The 15047-nt window shown below is 53.1% G+C and overlaps 5 protein-coding genes across 5 annotated transcripts; 4 read left to right on the top strand and 1 right to left on the bottom strand.

The window, feature by feature from the left end:
- Positions 1 to 75: 75 nt before the first annotated feature.
- HD553DRAFT_327104 (uncharacterized protein) lies at positions 76 to 1463 on the top strand (the record flags this gene model as incomplete). Its single annotated transcript, XM_046181768.1, has 7 exons — positions 76 to 175; positions 227 to 376; positions 441 to 539; positions 627 to 714; positions 771 to 888; positions 947 to 1216; positions 1365 to 1463. Coding segments are annotated over 7 exons (924 nt in total), but the record flags the coding sequence as incomplete, so codon positions are not given.
- Positions 1464 to 1958: 495 nt separating this feature from the next.
- HD553DRAFT_327103 (uncharacterized protein) lies at positions 1959 to 3807 on the top strand (the record flags this gene model as incomplete). The annotated part of the gene is made up of 6 exons (XM_046181767.1): positions 1959 to 2015; positions 2522 to 2739; positions 2940 to 3051; positions 3234 to 3329; positions 3501 to 3584; positions 3736 to 3807. 6 exons carry the CDS (start codon positions 1959 to 1961, stop codon positions 3805 to 3807), a joined length of 639 nt encoding a protein of 212 aa, XP_046032755.1.
- Positions 3808 to 7506: 3699 nt separating this feature from the next.
- HD553DRAFT_346409 (uncharacterized protein) lies at positions 7507 to 8730 on the top strand (the record flags this gene model as incomplete). Its single annotated transcript, XM_046183193.1, has 6 exons — positions 7507 to 7513; positions 7666 to 7859; positions 7933 to 7990; positions 8062 to 8127; positions 8228 to 8416; positions 8498 to 8730. 6 exons carry the CDS (start codon positions 7507 to 7509, stop codon positions 8728 to 8730), a joined length of 747 nt encoding a protein of 248 aa, XP_046032754.1.
- Positions 8731 to 8895: 165 nt separating this feature from the next.
- Positions 8896 to 11669, bottom strand: HD553DRAFT_353261 (general substrate transporter). Its single transcript, XM_046183759.1, has 8 exons — positions 11095 to 11669; positions 10597 to 11023; positions 10167 to 10518; positions 9999 to 10096; positions 9737 to 9925; positions 9541 to 9669; positions 9321 to 9454; positions 8896 to 9238 (listed from the first exon to the last, which is right to left on the bottom strand). The coding sequence occupies exons 1-8, from the start codon at positions 11194 to 11196 to the stop codon at positions 9053 to 9055; spliced, it is 1617 nt and encodes a 538-aa protein (XP_046032753.1). The 5' UTR covers positions 11197 to 11669; the 3' UTR covers positions 8896 to 9052.
- Positions 11670 to 14349, top strand: HD553DRAFT_320290 (glycoside hydrolase superfamily). Its single transcript, XM_046181127.1, has 12 exons — positions 11670 to 12025; positions 12101 to 12373; positions 12456 to 12467; positions 12535 to 12682; positions 12781 to 13002; positions 13080 to 13103; positions 13165 to 13207; positions 13271 to 13393; positions 13460 to 13663; positions 13731 to 13751; positions 13828 to 14003; positions 14119 to 14349. The coding sequence occupies exons 1-12, from the start codon at positions 11951 to 11953 to the stop codon at positions 14241 to 14243; spliced, it is 1446 nt and encodes a 481-aa protein (XP_046032752.1). The 5' UTR covers positions 11670 to 11950; the 3' UTR covers positions 14244 to 14349.
- Positions 14350 to 15047: the final 698 nt, after the last annotated feature.

The raw sequence follows: 15047 nt of genomic DNA, 5'->3' as shown, positions 1-15047 counted from the left end.
CCCCTAACCCCTAACCCCTAACCCCTAACCCCTAACCCCTAACCCTAACCCCTAACCCCTAACCCCTAAGCGCAGGAAGTGGAGGCGCCAAAAGTCGACGTCCTGATGGCCGACGATGACGTGGGCGGATACGAGATCGACGATGAGCTTTGCTTACCAAGCCCTCGGGCGGAGGGTGAGTTAGACAGGAGTTGTGGGTGCGGCGGACGGTACTGATTGATGTTAGCTGTAGAGAGGCATTCGGAACCCGAGGAGCGTTGGCGATCCCAGAGGGCCACCGACTCGGACCTGAAGAGCAGCGAGGTGGTCGTCAACGACAGCGACGAAGAGAAGGGAGAGACCGGGCCAGCTTCGAGAAGGATGTTGAGAGAAGACTGTGAGTGGTTATAGTCCGGTAAAATGGTCGTGTCAAGAGCTGAATGTTGATGTGTGACTTGCAGATTCCCCTGCGCCGTTGGACCAGGGCTGGTTGGTACCCAACCTCGGGTGTGGCCCTGAGAGGGGGATGAGTGATGATTACCCGAACGGTTTCAACTCGGGTAAGTAGGTTCGCGGTCAGGTGGTCACGGCGTTGTCGAAGGCTGAGGGTCTTCACTCTGTGATAGCGTTTGGTTTGGGGGATGTAGAGTATCATCCAAAGTCGGGGATGTATATCGAAAAGTATTCGGGACGACTCGTACATCCGGTCGGAGGGCAAAACTCGTTTTTCTTCTTGTGAGTGGTGACCGGCGCTGGGGTTGGAGCGTGCTGATGGGTTGAAATGTACATAGTGACTACGGCGACAAATACGATCGAGCGTCGTTGACTGAGCAAGCATGGTTGAATCTACCCATGCCGCCTGGATGCCCTGAGCTCAAGGGGAAGACGGTGGAGGAAAGGGCGAATTCGGTGGGTGGTTGTCGAACGGGTCGATCGATGCGTCGGAGCTGATAAAATTGTGTGATAGCTCTCCCACTATAACGCCGCGTACAACATCCTGACCAACGACTATGCTGGGTTGAACATGGAACGGTGTAAACAATGCGAGGAGGACAACGATTGCTTCGCCTGCGTGTCTAAGTACATCAAGGGAAGAGCGGGCGTTTGCGCCGGTTGTCGCGCCAAGAACATTTACAAATGTTCTGTGAAGGGTGCGCTGGAGGAGCCTGGGTGTTTCATTCCCGGGGTCAGCGCTGATCCGGAACCTGCCCGTCCGGAGAAGATCGTTGGTCACTTGGTGAGTATGGCCGGGTGGCTGAGTCGGAGGGTGGTGAACTGAGCTCAAATTCGTCCGCCTAGCACCAAGCAATTAGGTTTTTGAGAAGGGTTGACGAAGTAGGGTTTCAACGTGCGTCCGCTGTCGACGCGATAAAAAATTTATACAGTGTTCTGCTGAGGGTCAAGATAGAGCAGGAGAGTCGAGCGACGCATCCTCGACGGAGGAGGAACGATGTGTAGCGGCGGTGGGGTTGATACGACGATAGTTAGTTGTGGTGTATGTGCGTTAGCGTTGCGGTCGGCCTTATGTTCATGATATAGCTTTCGAGTAACGGGCGTTTGGTGCGAGATGGCTGGTTGCCTGAGTGCATGCCAACTAGTTGTGAAACGAAGGCGAACCTCTAGGAGATGTTGTGGAGACGGAGAAGAATGACTGGGTGGTGAGGCCGAATACAACAGTGCGGCAGAAGTGTTTCCTTGTCTGCAGGTCGGGGCGGGTTACGGGAGTGACAGTAAGAACGGAGTATGGGTGTTGAACTTCCTAGCTGAAAGCGTTAGGTCCTGCAAGTTCCAAATGCTGATATCGAGCACGGGCTTCAGGTCGACTGTTGTTGCTGTGTCCTCTTCTGGAAACACTTTCCATCCTGGACGGTGAATGTCCTGTGTGGCGGGATAAATACCCCGCTCGACTAGAGGTTGAAAAGCAGGGGATGACCTGGGAAAGAGGTGAGAGACTGCAAACGCTACAAGGAAGAAGAATCATGCCCTCGACTGGCTCGTGTTTCCTTTCCTCTTCCCTGCAATGTGTGCCTGGAATGGTGCGTTTAAGACTTTAGTTGGTTGATGCCGATCGACCTGATGTATTAGGGAAATGTGCCTTAACAACGAGTTGCTTGTCGCTTGCCATAACTCGGATGGCCTGCACCCGCTCCCACTTGAATTGCCCTAATTCAGTCTCCAGTTTCTTAATGGTTTCTCCTCGATGCCGAGAGTTTCACGTTTGTCTGCCTTTCACGTTTGTCTGCCGTGAGGATCGGATTTCTCTGCCTTAAGCTTCATATTGGTGTGCCTTGAACTTCGCCTTCTTGATTTGGTGGCGGGTCGTGAGGCGGGTGTTGACGGGCCTGACCCTGGAGACTGGCCAGAGAACTGGTTTTACCAGGCATTGCTAGCGAGAGATGGGGAGAGGGGGGATGGCGATGGGATACAGCATTGTCGTGTTTGCTGGACCAGTCTTTGGAGTCGTCTTGGTGCCAAACCGTCATGTAACAGGGGACTGACTCTGATGAGGTAGAGGAATGACCCTTTCGATTGATTTTGTAAGGGGCGCGCTGCCGAGACCATGCACATCTTGTTGGTCTGCCAGGAGGCAATCAGCGGGCCATGGGAGTGCTTCGTGCTGCACTTGGTTGTCTGCCAGGAGGCAATCATCAGGCAGGCCATGAGAGTGCTTCGTGCTGCACTTGGTTGTCTGATGAAGATTAACCCCGTGCACCAGCTTCTATTTGACCTTTTCTTCGTCATGCGGCCGTTGATGGAGACGTGATAGCTTGACATCATTGGTGCTTGCCCGAGAAGACTTCGGCCAGATCGGCCTTATCTGTTCGTCATACGGCCGTTGATGAAGACGTGATAGCTTGACATCATTGGTACTCGGCCGAGAACCCTTTAGCCAGCTCGACATGAATGTGGCCAGCCGTGCTTGGAGTAAAGCTGTCAGCTTACCGATTTCTCAAGTTTAGATGGCCTGATGGCCTCGTCTCGGTCATAAGCCCCTTCATTTGTCAGGATCAATGTGTGCTTTACGCGAGGGGCAATGCAGTAGGATTGGGAGGAGACCAGGTTAGGACCATGGTAAGTCGTGAGCTAACAAAGTGAAGTGCAAACCGTCAGACAACCCTGCGGGGGTGGGTCGATGTGGGTATAACATGGAGGGTACGAGCCAGGTAAAGCAGTGGGTGTGTTCGGTTGATAGTGACGTCGTGGTGGCGATGGGAAAATTGATGGGTATACGTCGAAATTGGTAGGCCATATAGGCATCGGCGGAGGGGTGGGGAGTGGAATGGGCAGATGCGCCGGGTACGAGGTCCGTGGTCTCTAGTGAGGAAGGTGCAGCCGATGGCGGAAGGAGCGTACGTACCATGAACGTTGGTGGATGAATTGGGAGGGAAGACCCAACGGCGGTGGGGGTGGTATGAGTGCAGGAGACGATGCGGCGGGGGGGTTCGTGGTAAATGAGCTGGGCGAGCGGCGGAGGGTATGAAGCGGCAGCGCAAACCCAGCGTCGGAGGGGGTGTTGTTAGGTGAGATGGCAGAGAATGGATCGAGCCATGCGCCGGAGGGTGGATGAGGGCTTGGTAGGGAGTTCGGGGAGTTCGGACGAAGCAGTCAGTTCGCGAGAGTTCGGTTCGCGAGGGGCGAGCGAACTGGGGAGTTCGCGGGTTGGCGATGGAGGTAGGAAGTTGAGGGGGGTTCGCGCGCGAGATGGGAAGCGAACTGCTAGTAAAAAGGGAGTAGGACGCGACATTATACCATTAGATGCCCTTGATGATGTATCAGAAGCCCAGTCAATTCCCGTCACTTCCTGACGTCGCGACATTTGCCGAATAGTTCGAAATCCGGTCACCCAAGTCGAAATTCTCTAAGTCGAAAAAGTCGAAAAAATTTTTCCTTTTGATTTGGGTGTTTCAGCTCAAAAGAAACGACTTTCGTTTTGTTGGAACTTTAACTTTTTTTTTTCGTCGAAAGTGCCGTTTTTTGTTTACTTTGTGCTCTCACGCGCCCAAAACGTAACTTTTTTCGGAAGTTGAACTTGCGTTACAACGTTCAAATGGGGGACTACTGCTATGCTAGACGGCATAGCGCTGGCGTCGTTAGTTCCCGAAAGTGCGTTTCATACCCCGGGGTCGGATCCCCCTATAACCCTGAACACACAAACATCAACCACTGTGAATGTGCGAGTTGTACACCCAGAACTTACTGTCTGGGTCATTGACAAGTCATCGTCATCGTCGTCATTGTCATCATCATCATCATCATCCTCGTCAGATGCATGGTCGTCACCTTGCCCGGCAGCATGTCCCTCATCTCTGGTCTCTTCCACCTCGTAATCACCAGCGTCTTCATCCGTATCGTCCTGACCAGATGCCCTCTGATCGTTTGGTGCACTATCGTCTCGCTCGGAGCCACCATCCTGGTCTCGTTCAGAACCGTCATCCTGGTCCCGCGTTCCGGATGATTGTGGAGATGAAAGTCTCTGCCGCTTGGGTGTGGGAGATAGAGTGGAGAGAGGAGACGAGAAACTGACCCTCTGGATATCTTCCCGAGCGCGTTTCTGCCGGGCCGCGATGGTAGGCTCAACCTGTCTCGCTCGAGCATCCGGCGTCTCTGTTGAAGCCGGGACTGCATAGTAGACAATCAGTGATGTGCTCACCGACTTCAATTCCATGATCACTTACACGCTCGCAAGCTATCTGCACTGAGAGGACCTGGGAAATGAAGAGACAACGCGTCAGAATCGGGTCACAACAAGACGGCCACTCAATCCTATGTCTCAACTCACTGGCAATCAAACCCGACGAGCCATTCTGAGCCTTGACTTTGGCACGGACGACGTCACAAAACCGCAAGTGGTTACGGAAGGCTTTGGTCAAGATGGTGCCATTGAAGCCACATCCACAGTAGTAAGGACTGGTCGCATCTCCTGGAACCTCCCGGTCGAACGTAAGCTCTTCAAGGATGATCAATGCCGGGTCAGTGACAAACGAGGTGATCATTCAGGCTGGCAACATACTCTTGTACGTGACCGGACTAGTCTGATGCTGCACACAAAGATGTTTAACAGCATCGGCCTTGTCCTTGAAAGCAATGGCCCGGCAAAGCGAGCACTGAAGCTGACCGTAGGTGGTGGTGATATGGGGGGCAGTAGACATGATTCGGTGGAGTGAGTGATCACGAGAAAGTGTCTAAGTGTAAGGTAAAGGTAGACTGATTTGTATGTGGACTTACCGACTACATCTTGATGTCCGTGTTGGGTGCGATGTGTGCAGAGGCTATACTATATAGATCGTAACAAAGCAAAGAAAGGATATGCTCTTCTCGACCTGACCAGGCAACACGAGTCTGCTGTCCACGTCATAGGTGGCCGGACGCTTGACGCGACTGGTCAAGACGTGTTTAATGAATCACGTGCAAAGTACAAGCATCACGTGAGGAGCAGAACTAGATGACGAATGGGTTGTCTCTGTTTACTTTGTCTGTCTCGCTTCGTGTCTCTGTTTACTTTGTCTGTCTCGCTTCGTGTCTCTGTTTACTTGGTTTGTCTCGCGGTCTCGTTGTCTCGCTGTCTCTGTTTACTTTGTGTGTCGCGCGTGCCCTTGCGCAGACCCCCTGCGCAAAGCTTGTCTCGCTGTGTCTCGCGAGACAACTGTCCCTAACAAAATACGTGCGCTGCTATAGCGGGGCATGAGGGCATACTATTAGGGTCGCCATGCGCGTATCGGAATGAGGAAAACGGTGTCGACCGTCGGCGGACACAAAGAAAACGTCTTCCCGGTAATCAAGCTCAGACCAGCAACTCGCGTAATGCAAGGCAGCACGACAGAATGCAGTGTCGACCGTCGGCGGACACGAGGAAAGCGCTTTCCCGGTGATGGAGCTTACTCGATGCGCCTTGCAATACGCAAGACGAATTGGAAAAAGGGCGATGTCAACCGTCAGCGGACAGAGGTAAAACGCCTTGACAAGGATTTGGGTCATGTGTGGCGACTCGCCGTGACCCAAGCAACAAGAGAATGAGCGATATCCACCGTCAGCGGACAGAGTAAAAACGCCTTGCCAGAAATTGAAGAAATGCGATACATCTCGTCAAGGCCCAGAAAGATCGGGAAAAGTTGATGTCGACCGTCGGCGGACGCAGTAAAATCACCTTACCTTAAATTCGAACAAGGCGACTCGCCATGACCTAGGCAGGGAGCGAAGAAACGATGTCGACCGTCGGCGGACACAGGAGAAAGGCCTTTCTCAGAACCAAGATCACATGACGCAGCCCGACACGCGTGGCTCGAAACGACGAAGGGTGGTGTCGACCGTCGGCGGACACAGTGAAATCGCCTTGCCAGAGTTTCAACTCAAGCAAAGCGACTCCCCATGACTTAGACAGACTGAAAGATGAGGATGTCGACCGTCGGCGGACACAGGAAAAACGCCTTTCTCAGGACCAAAATCACGTGACGCGACTCAACGCGCGCGGGTCAAAACGGCGAAGGGAGGTGTCGACCGTCGGCGGACACGGTAAAAACGCGTTTTTAGCGACATAAAAAAGGACGTCGACCAATTTTCGGCCGTCTGCGTAACAAAAACGACATATCGACGCTTTTCTTTTTTGCGATCGGGCAAAAAGACTTTTTTACGTTCGATTCCCTACTAACCCTAATGTTGTGCGACGGGTGCCGGGGCATAGTTGCCAACGGATTGAGGCGGGACAACGGCAGTGTGAGGGTATCCTGCCATCGACAAAGCTTGACTAGCCAAGGATGGGGTACTTTGGTAAATGTGGCTGCCCGCGGCCGACAATGAAGCCATAGAAGGAGTTTGAGGCTCGTTCAGCCTCATTCTGTGGGTTTGTTGAGGAGCGAAGAACCCCTGGTGGGAGTGCAATGGTACAGCTGGGTGATTGCTGGGCTGATAATTGGCCATGTGCTCCATGAATTGGGCCAACTTGGCTGCATCCCCCTTGAATTTGTCGCGGATGATCGCACTCAGGTCGACGTTGGTGTTGTTGTGGTTCGGCATTTCGATTTATACTTAGAAGAAGGGGGGGCAAGGAGAAGCTGGCAAAGGTGAAGATGCTAGGGCAATTGTGAGTATGAGATAAGGCTACGTAGAGTGTGCTTTGTATATCCAAGTACATCGTAAAACAATGAAGGCTCAGGTAGGTTGACCTCGGCCAATGTCAAGCTAAGCAGGGCAAAGCAGGGCAAAGCAGGGCTAACTAGGGTTAACTAGGGCTAAGCTCGGTCTAAAATTTGCTTCCGACAGAGCCTGATTAAAGCCCGAAGGGAAATAATCGGTTTAAATACACCATCGCGGGGTAAATACCTCCTAAATACCACAAACAAATAACAGTGGCGCAACCGGCGCACCATAGATCAGTTGCCCAATGATTTTCTACAAGTCCCAAAGATTGATCGTTTCGAGTTCGACAGCTCACGAATGCAGCTTCGATCTTCGTACAAATAAACATCCCAGCCTTCCCCTTCCCGATGCATTGGCTCATCAAGTTGCTCCTTGCGCTGGTCGCAGTCTACAATGCCAAGTACGAAGCCCCTTTTCAAAGCTCCGACCTTCGAATCGATCTGATTGCCTCGAGGATATAGCTCTCTGCCTTTTGTCTGGCATGCAAAAGGCGAGTCTACTCTACCGAACTGACCACGTCAATCTTGTGGACTCATCGTCCTTCTCTCACAGTTCTTACCCCCGTCGTCAAATTATGGCTTCGCCGCAAGAACCCTCGAGCTCTGATCAAAGCGAGTCTCGGCGAAGACCCCGCCAACCAACGTATCCTCGTACCTGGCTTCCGGGTCTGGCCTAGTGATGTCGACTACAACCTCCACAAATCGAACAGTACCTATGCCGCTGACATGGACGTCGCTCGGTCAAACGTGAGTCAGATATCAAGATCAGTCGCTTCACTACTGATCGTCAACTGATCAACGGCGTCCTTCTTCTTTCCAGGCGGCCATCGATCTTTTCGGGCCGTTCTTGGCCTGCGGTGGGATGTTGCCCATAGCCGGTAAGCACATGTATTGTCCGGACCATCACTAGCACGCTGAAACACCTGGATTTGCGTCTACGCACCACTAGGTACGACCCATCGATTCATGCACGAGCTGCCCCCGCTTGCCAAGTACGATATCGAAATCTCATTCGGTGGCTGGGGCGAGAAGTGGGCAAGTCGCCTGATATTGAGATACTATACAGGACTCCGGCTGATCAACGAATTTGTGATCCTCGCAGATGTACTGCGTAGGACTGTTCATCACTCATCCTCGCACGGACAAGAAGAAGAAGAGCCTCGCTCAGACCGCATCATCGACCCAGCCGAGCGTCTCCGGGGACCTCTCGCCGACTATCAAGAAGCTCACTTCCAACAGACCGGACGGGGCAATCGTACACGCTGTATCCGTCTCGACCTTTTGTTTCAAGATCGGGCGTCTCAGTAAGCTTCATGACCACTCCAAGTCATCCGATCAATTTCGTCTGGCTGATCGACTCAACCTGTCTCTCTTTGACCCGGCAGCCATCCCACCATCAGTCGTCCTCTCGCTCGGCGGCCACGGCACACCCGCCAACAACGCTCGATTCGCAGCGATCCACGCTGGAGGTCCTCGTGCGGTTGTCAAATACCTCAAGGGTGGTTGGAAGGAGGACGACGAGGCCGTCAAGGTGGTCGAAAGTTATCAGCAGCAGGGCAAGGCGCTTGGTGACCGTGGGGACGTGATCAGGACGGCTCTCGAGGACTTTAGAAGTTGATGAGCCGCCAGCGCGCAGGAATGACATAGGTCCAGATGCTGTTCGCATCATCTTTACACGACGAAAGACGACGCACTACATAGACATAGATGGTGGTTCTCCTTGGATATAGCTGGCGAGAATTCTGCCCGACAAGAATCCTTGATTGCTTTTAGTCTTGCATGGATCGATTTGATGCTTCATCGCGAGCATATACTACATGACAATACAATAATAGCACGGCCAGCTCCTCTTCACACACAATCCCACTTCCGGTCGACCTCTGACACACCTGCTGTCAGGCTTCCTGTCATTGCTCGAGCTGGGCGAACCGACACCTCTCCTAAGCCCGGGCGTGGAATTCGTCGTCATGCGCAAATTCACCCTTTTCCGCCATCTTGTCATCTACCGGGTAAGCAGGGTCGGCCTGCTCGCTTTCCTCCGGTAGGGTCTCCATGACGTACGTCGACATCTTGCGTGCAGGAACACCTCGATCGTACATGTAGTCGATCTGCTCAAGCGTTCGGCCCTATGTTAGGATGAAATTTTTCGAAATCGAATGAGCATGGGATTGTTCCTTTTCAGGGATGGTTGTTACACTCATGACGTACCTTGAGTTCGGGAACGAACCAAAACACCCAAGCGAGGGTGATCGCGGACACGCCTCCCCAGATGAATCCGATCTTGCCACCCATGTTGACGGGTTCTTGTTGAAGGTACGGCGAGACGAGCGAGACGACCATCCCTGTATGTACGGAACAACCGCAGGAATTGAACTCCAGGTTTAGAAACGAAGCACGCCAAGGTCGGCCCTCCGCAATCGAGACTCACCGATCCAGTAACCCGACGCAGCACCCAATGCCAAGGTCTTGTCTCGCAAATCATCTGCAGGTACCTCGGCCGAGACAGTCCAGGGGATACCAGTCCACGATTGAGTGAACGCTACGAGCCAGAGTACGACTGGAGCGAGGCGGATTCTCAACGTCAGCTTGACACAGGCGAAGCGATCGAAATCGTTTCGACTCACTGAAGAAGACGCAAACGTTGGCCTTGGCGCCAGTGACAGTACCGTCCGAGGTGGAAGCCACCACACCTGCGAGGGCGAGCATGCTGGCGCCCATGACAGACCCTCCGGTCATCAACAAAGTTCGACGTCCAAAGTAGTCTTGCGTAAAGAAACCGGTGGCGGTGAACGGAATCATGATGGCGCCGTAGACTACGCGATGGGTGGGAGAAGAGATGAGGGTCAGCTATCATTATGAGTGAGCAAAACGCGGGGAAGCGCTCACTGATGAGCAAGATCATGTAAGGGTTTTCGATGCCGAGTTGAATGAAGAAGATGACCATATAGTTCGCAATGAATGCGAGACCTTGACCCTGTTGCAAACTACAGAAAGCGGTGGCGGCGATGAGTGACGAGACCAGCCGAAACCGTTCAAATCGATGACCGAGCTTACCTCTGCACACCAACGCAAACGTTCGTCCTCGCCAAATTCCTTCCCTTGAAACACTCGAGCCATCCCAACTGTCGTTTCGTCTGAGCGATCCTGAAGCTCTCCTCCAAGCCCCGCACATCCGCCTCGACGTCGTAACCTTCCTTGCCACCTCGCAAAAACAGGAGGGCCGACCTGGCCTCATCCGTACGACCTTTCTCCACGAGCCACCTCGGGGATTCGGGCAGTCGCGGTGCCATAACGCAGGTTACGAAGGGGGCGAGCATTTGAAGGCAAATCGGCAAGATCCAGACGATCTGGGATTGTTTGCTGAGGATCCCATAGATGACGCCGTATGCGACGAACCCTCCGATAGCTACGAGCACACCGAGCAGATGTCAACCTCGACTGTGGACATCGGTAACCACGGCAAGAGATTTAAACAGAGACTTACACTGAACCCAGACGTACGAGTTGACCATGGCACCCCTGATCGGCCCAGGCGCACATTCAGCGAGGTACAGCGGTACGGAAACCGAGGCGATCCCGATGGCCAGACAGATGACCAATTTCCCCGCGACGAGCTGCCAAAACCTTCCACCTCCGATCCCGGAAGTCACCTCGATGACGGTGCCTACCCCCGAACCGATGGCCGTGACGTAGAACGAACGCTTCCTCCCGATCGTATCGGCGACGTAACCGGCTGCCATGCATCCTATTCCGATGCAAGCGGATCCCATGGCGGTACCCACCGAGATCTGCGTCGAAGTGAGTTCCCTGACGGTCTGCCCGGCCTTGATAGTGTCCGTCCCGAAGATCTCGACGAAATAGGGGTGGCCGAGTACACCTCCCCACCAGGCGTTGTCGTACCCGAAAGTGAACTGCGATGATCATCAGGACTGCAGTCAGCTTACGAACAATAGAGTCGACAAGGCAATTTCCTTCGACTTACCGACCCCATACAGGCGAAAAACGCCACAAAGATCAGGTTACGGGTGAGTTCGTCCCTGATCGCATTCTTGCTTCCAAACTTCATGCTAGGTTTGGGAGACATGGTTGGCAGGCGAGTCGGTGTTCAAGTTGAGAGTATGCGGTTTCGTGATTCAGAAGCCGCTCTGATATTGGATACCCCCACGGACCCCCACTCAGACGGTAAGATGACTCTCGGTTTCCGTTGGACCTTTATACACGAATTGACTCCTGTCGACCTGTGTGATCTACCGAGACCAGGCAGCGGCATTGCGGATCAATGTGTCGAACTTCCCCGCACCGATGTTGGGCAGGATCCCTGCGGCGCTCCAAGCATAGACCGGTTTGAGTGAATAGGGGTAACAATGAATAGGGGCAACTACAGCGGGACGAGGAGGGTGATGATGAGATTACCGAGGAAGTGGCGACGTCGACCGGTGATACCGGTGTTTTGTGACCAGTTATCGCCGGCGCCGGTGAAGGGCGAGTGATCCCCGAAGAGCATGTAATCATCCACCATGATCCTTGTTCAGGTCACTACCCCTATCCTAGGAAGCGACCCCTATTCTAGCCGGACTCACGGACCATTTCACGGACGATAACTTGACCTGGAGGGCTGAATGCATAGGTGTCGCGGCCCTTGCAATGCGGAAAGATGACCGCCTTTGAAATCGATGCGAAGTCAAGCTCGCAGAGTCCAAATCTGAAGCGACATACTCTGGGCAACTTGGCTAGGGATAAGAAGCTTATGCTGGAGCAGCACAAGATCGATAGCACATATCTGAACGTCAGAGTCTTCGTAACCCTAACCCGTCACAAACACACCCACGCAATCAGAAATGTCGACGTCTGCCAAGTTTCCTGCCGATTTCCATTGGGGATACGCGACCGCTTCAGCGCAAGTTGAGGGTTCAGTGAGTTCCTGTATATTTCCAAAATATGGGTTGCCGTATCTTATTAAACTGTTCATGTTCATCATCCTTGCGCAGATCTCTGCGGATGGCAAGAGCCCCAGCATCTGGGATACATTCTCCTCCGACCCCGCTCACAGCGAAGACGGCGGGAACACCTCGACAGCGACCGAGACCTACACGAAATGGCAGGAAGACATCGCCTTGATGAAATCCTACGGCGTCAACTCATACAGGTTGTCCTTGAGTTGGACCCGGATCCTACCCGATGGTGTCGCTGGGTCAAAGGTGAACAAGGCCGGGGTGGAGTGGTACCGTAAAGTGCTCAAAGGCTTGCTCGAAGCTGGGATCGTAAGTGGCACTTGCCAGTCCCGTCACAAGAGGTCTGTCTGGATTACCAAGGCTAATTCATTGACCAATGCATCATCAACAGACCCCTTTCGTCGTAAGTCACACTGGAGATCCGGCTCGAAGAAAAGGGTTTATCGTAGCTAATCCTGGTTTTCACGTAGACCTTGTTCCACTGGGATCTCCCTCAAGTCTTGCAAGACAAGTACCTCGGCTTCTTGTCCTCTGAGATCGTCCCAGACTTTGAGAACTACGCTAGGGTCTGTTATCGAGAGCTCGGAGACCTCGTCCAGTATTGGTTCACGATCAACGGCAAGTCCCGCTTCATCTACCCCTATTACTGCTCAATCTCGCGTCTGATGTTGCACTTTACGCCCCTGCGTACCTACTTCTTCTGTTTCTCGACGCAGAGCCCAACGTCTACTCTCTACTCGGCCACGCTATCGGCAAACACGCCCCTGGGCGTTCTTCTGACCGAAACATCTCCCCGCAAGGGGACTCTCAAACCGAGCCTCTGATTGTCGGCCACAACCTCTTGCTAGCTCACGCTTCTGCCGTCAAGGTGTATCACGATGATTTCGCATCGAGTCAGGGGGGCAAGATCGGGCTGGTTGTGAATATGCTTTGGGGAGGTCAGTTCGGTTCGAATGGTCTGCACGCGTGAGATAGGCAGGCTGATGGATACGTGATGATGATCGGATGATGATAGAACCTCTGACCGACTCGGCTGAAGGTTAGATAGAGTATTTGGCGTCGTAAATGCGAGACTGATCCCTGTGCTCTTGTGACTCTAGACAAAGCCGCCACCGAAAAGTTCTTGGCAGTGTACAATGGGTGGCAAGTTTTTACCCCTATCTTCGTGTGAGCGACTTGGGCTCACCTCGACTGTACGCTATACAGGTTCGCCGAACCGCTAGTCACTGGCGACTATCCGGCCTTGTTCAAAGAAGTACACGGCTCTCGCTTGCCTGCTTTTACGGACAATCAGAAGGCGTTGGTCAAGGGGTCTAGCGATTTCCTAGCGTGAGTGCTACGCGACGTCAGGCCTCTATTTCCAGTCACTAATACGACCACATACGGTCGACGCAGCATCAACCACTACACCACCAACATGGTCCGAGCGGCCGATTCATCTGCCGCTCCGACAACGGGACCGCTCAGCGCCTTCCTGCCCGGGATCGAGATCGGTTTCGAGGACAAGGACGGGAAACCGATCGGACCTGCCGCAGGACTTTCGTGGGTCAGACCCGTTCCTTGGGGGTTCGGCAAGCTGTTGGACTGGGCTCACAAGAGGTGAGTTGGGCGGTCCCGATGCCGTTATCCGAGCTCGGCGGTTGCTGATTTGCGGGACGTCCCACAGTTACGGCTTGGACATATACATGTCAGTCTAAGCAGACTTGACGGTCGACATTGGATGTTCGAACGCTCCGAAAGCTGACTCTCTATCACTCTCGCAGCTCCGAGAACGGGGTCGTCTGTCCCAACGAAAACAGGCTCTCTCGGGACGAAGCCTTGCAAGACGATTTCCGTGTCAACTACCTGAGCACCTACGCCGATCAGATCGCACTCAAAATCGAACAAGGCGTGCCTGTCAAGTCTTACCTCATGTGGGCGTTTACCGACAACTTTGAATGTGAGCATAGAGTGCCCCTGTTCTTGTTCCCTCGGTTCCCTTCTCGCGCTCGATCATGTTCTGCGCCGTGTCTGGTACTGACAACTCGACTTGCATCATGTATCTATGTCTGCAGGGCAAGAAGGTTACACAGCCCGGTTCGGCGTCACCTGGATCGACTATCAAGACGACTGCAGACGTTACCCGAAGAAATCCGCTGGGTATATGCGCAATTACTTTGCCGCCCGGCTGGCTCGTTGAAACCTTCATGTGGTCGATCTGAGTCCATCGTCTACCAGTACAGTATAGCAGATGTATCTTGCTTGTATAGGCACGCCGTGTGTATTACATCAAAGTCATTCGAAAATTGAAGTGGCGACCAGGGGGAGGATGTCGTATCAACATCAGATCCTCATACGAAGATCGACGTTGGCCAGACAATTGCACCCGTACGAGCGCTCGATCGAGTCCAGTTCAGTTGATGTCGAGATGTGTCCAGCGAAGCACAGTTCTGGCACCGCAGACGAATATATCAGTCGTGCCCACGCCTCAATCCGTTCAATCGACCTGGGACGGGCAGTAAGTATGCGCCTGTGTTCTGAACTTACAGTGGCGTAGTACAGTAGTAATCTGCTGTGTGAGCGCTGCGCTTTGGACCATGAACCTACAGTAGGCTCCGAATAATCCCACATGTCCAAACACCAGCATGCGATTTACCCACCACGCAAATATATCGTCGCTATCTTTCAGGAACCAGCGTCCAAATAACTCTGCGCCAGGTTGAATCAGCATACGATTCGACTATCCCGAAAACATCTTGTCGCTGATTTTTTCTTGCCTCCTGCCAAACGTGGGTCTGGCCCGAGGAACACTTCGCTAAACAATCACAAGATTCCCATGCTTCGCACGCACTACGAAGAAGCGATTTCTATCTCGTTAGGCGTTAGGTGTTTGTCATAGAACTCACTCATCTCATACAACAGGGTCTTGATTTGATAAGACGAGATTTCATCCAATCATCGAGGTCGATATCGTATACCCTGTTTGATACATCGGTTCTATAAG

This window comes from Filobasidium floriforme, assembly GCF_021052385.1.
Source record: "Filobasidium floriforme strain CBS 6241 chromosome Unknown HD553scaffold_29, whole genome shotgun sequence".
In the NCBI taxonomy this organism is placed as follows: domain Eukaryota; kingdom Fungi; phylum Basidiomycota; class Tremellomycetes; order Filobasidiales; family Filobasidiaceae; genus Filobasidium; species Filobasidium floriforme.
The sequence above is the reverse complement of the archived record's forward strand: the minus strand, read 5'-3'. Positions and strand labels throughout refer to the sequence as shown.

Excerpts from the sequence above, each read along its gene's own strand:
- HD553DRAFT_353261 (XM_046183759.1), bottom strand. The coding sequence starts at position 11,196 with ATGTCTCCCAAACCTAGCATGAAGTTTGGAAGCAAGAATGCGATCAGG. Across the intron at positions 9,926-9,998 it reads TTACATGATCTTGCTCATCA|TCTACGGCGCCATCATGATT; the intron begins GTGAGCGCTTCC and ends CCCATCGCGTAG. Across the intron at positions 9,239-9,320 it reads GGTTCGTTCCCGAACTCAAG|GGCCGAACGCTTGAGCAGAT; the intron begins GTACGTCATGAG and ends ATCCTAACATAG.
- HD553DRAFT_320290 (XM_046181127.1), top strand. The coding sequence starts at position 11,951 with ATGTCGACGTCTGCCAAGTTTCCTGCCGATTTCCATTGGGGATACGCG. Across the intron at positions 13,003-13,079 it reads TGTGAATATGCTTTGGGGAG|AACCTCTGACCGACTCGGCT; the intron begins GTCAGTTCGGTT and ends GGATGATGATAG. Across the intron at positions 14,004-14,118 it reads GTTTACCGACAACTTTGAAT|GGCAAGAAGGTTACACAGCC; the intron begins GTGAGCATAGAG and ends CTATGTCTGCAG.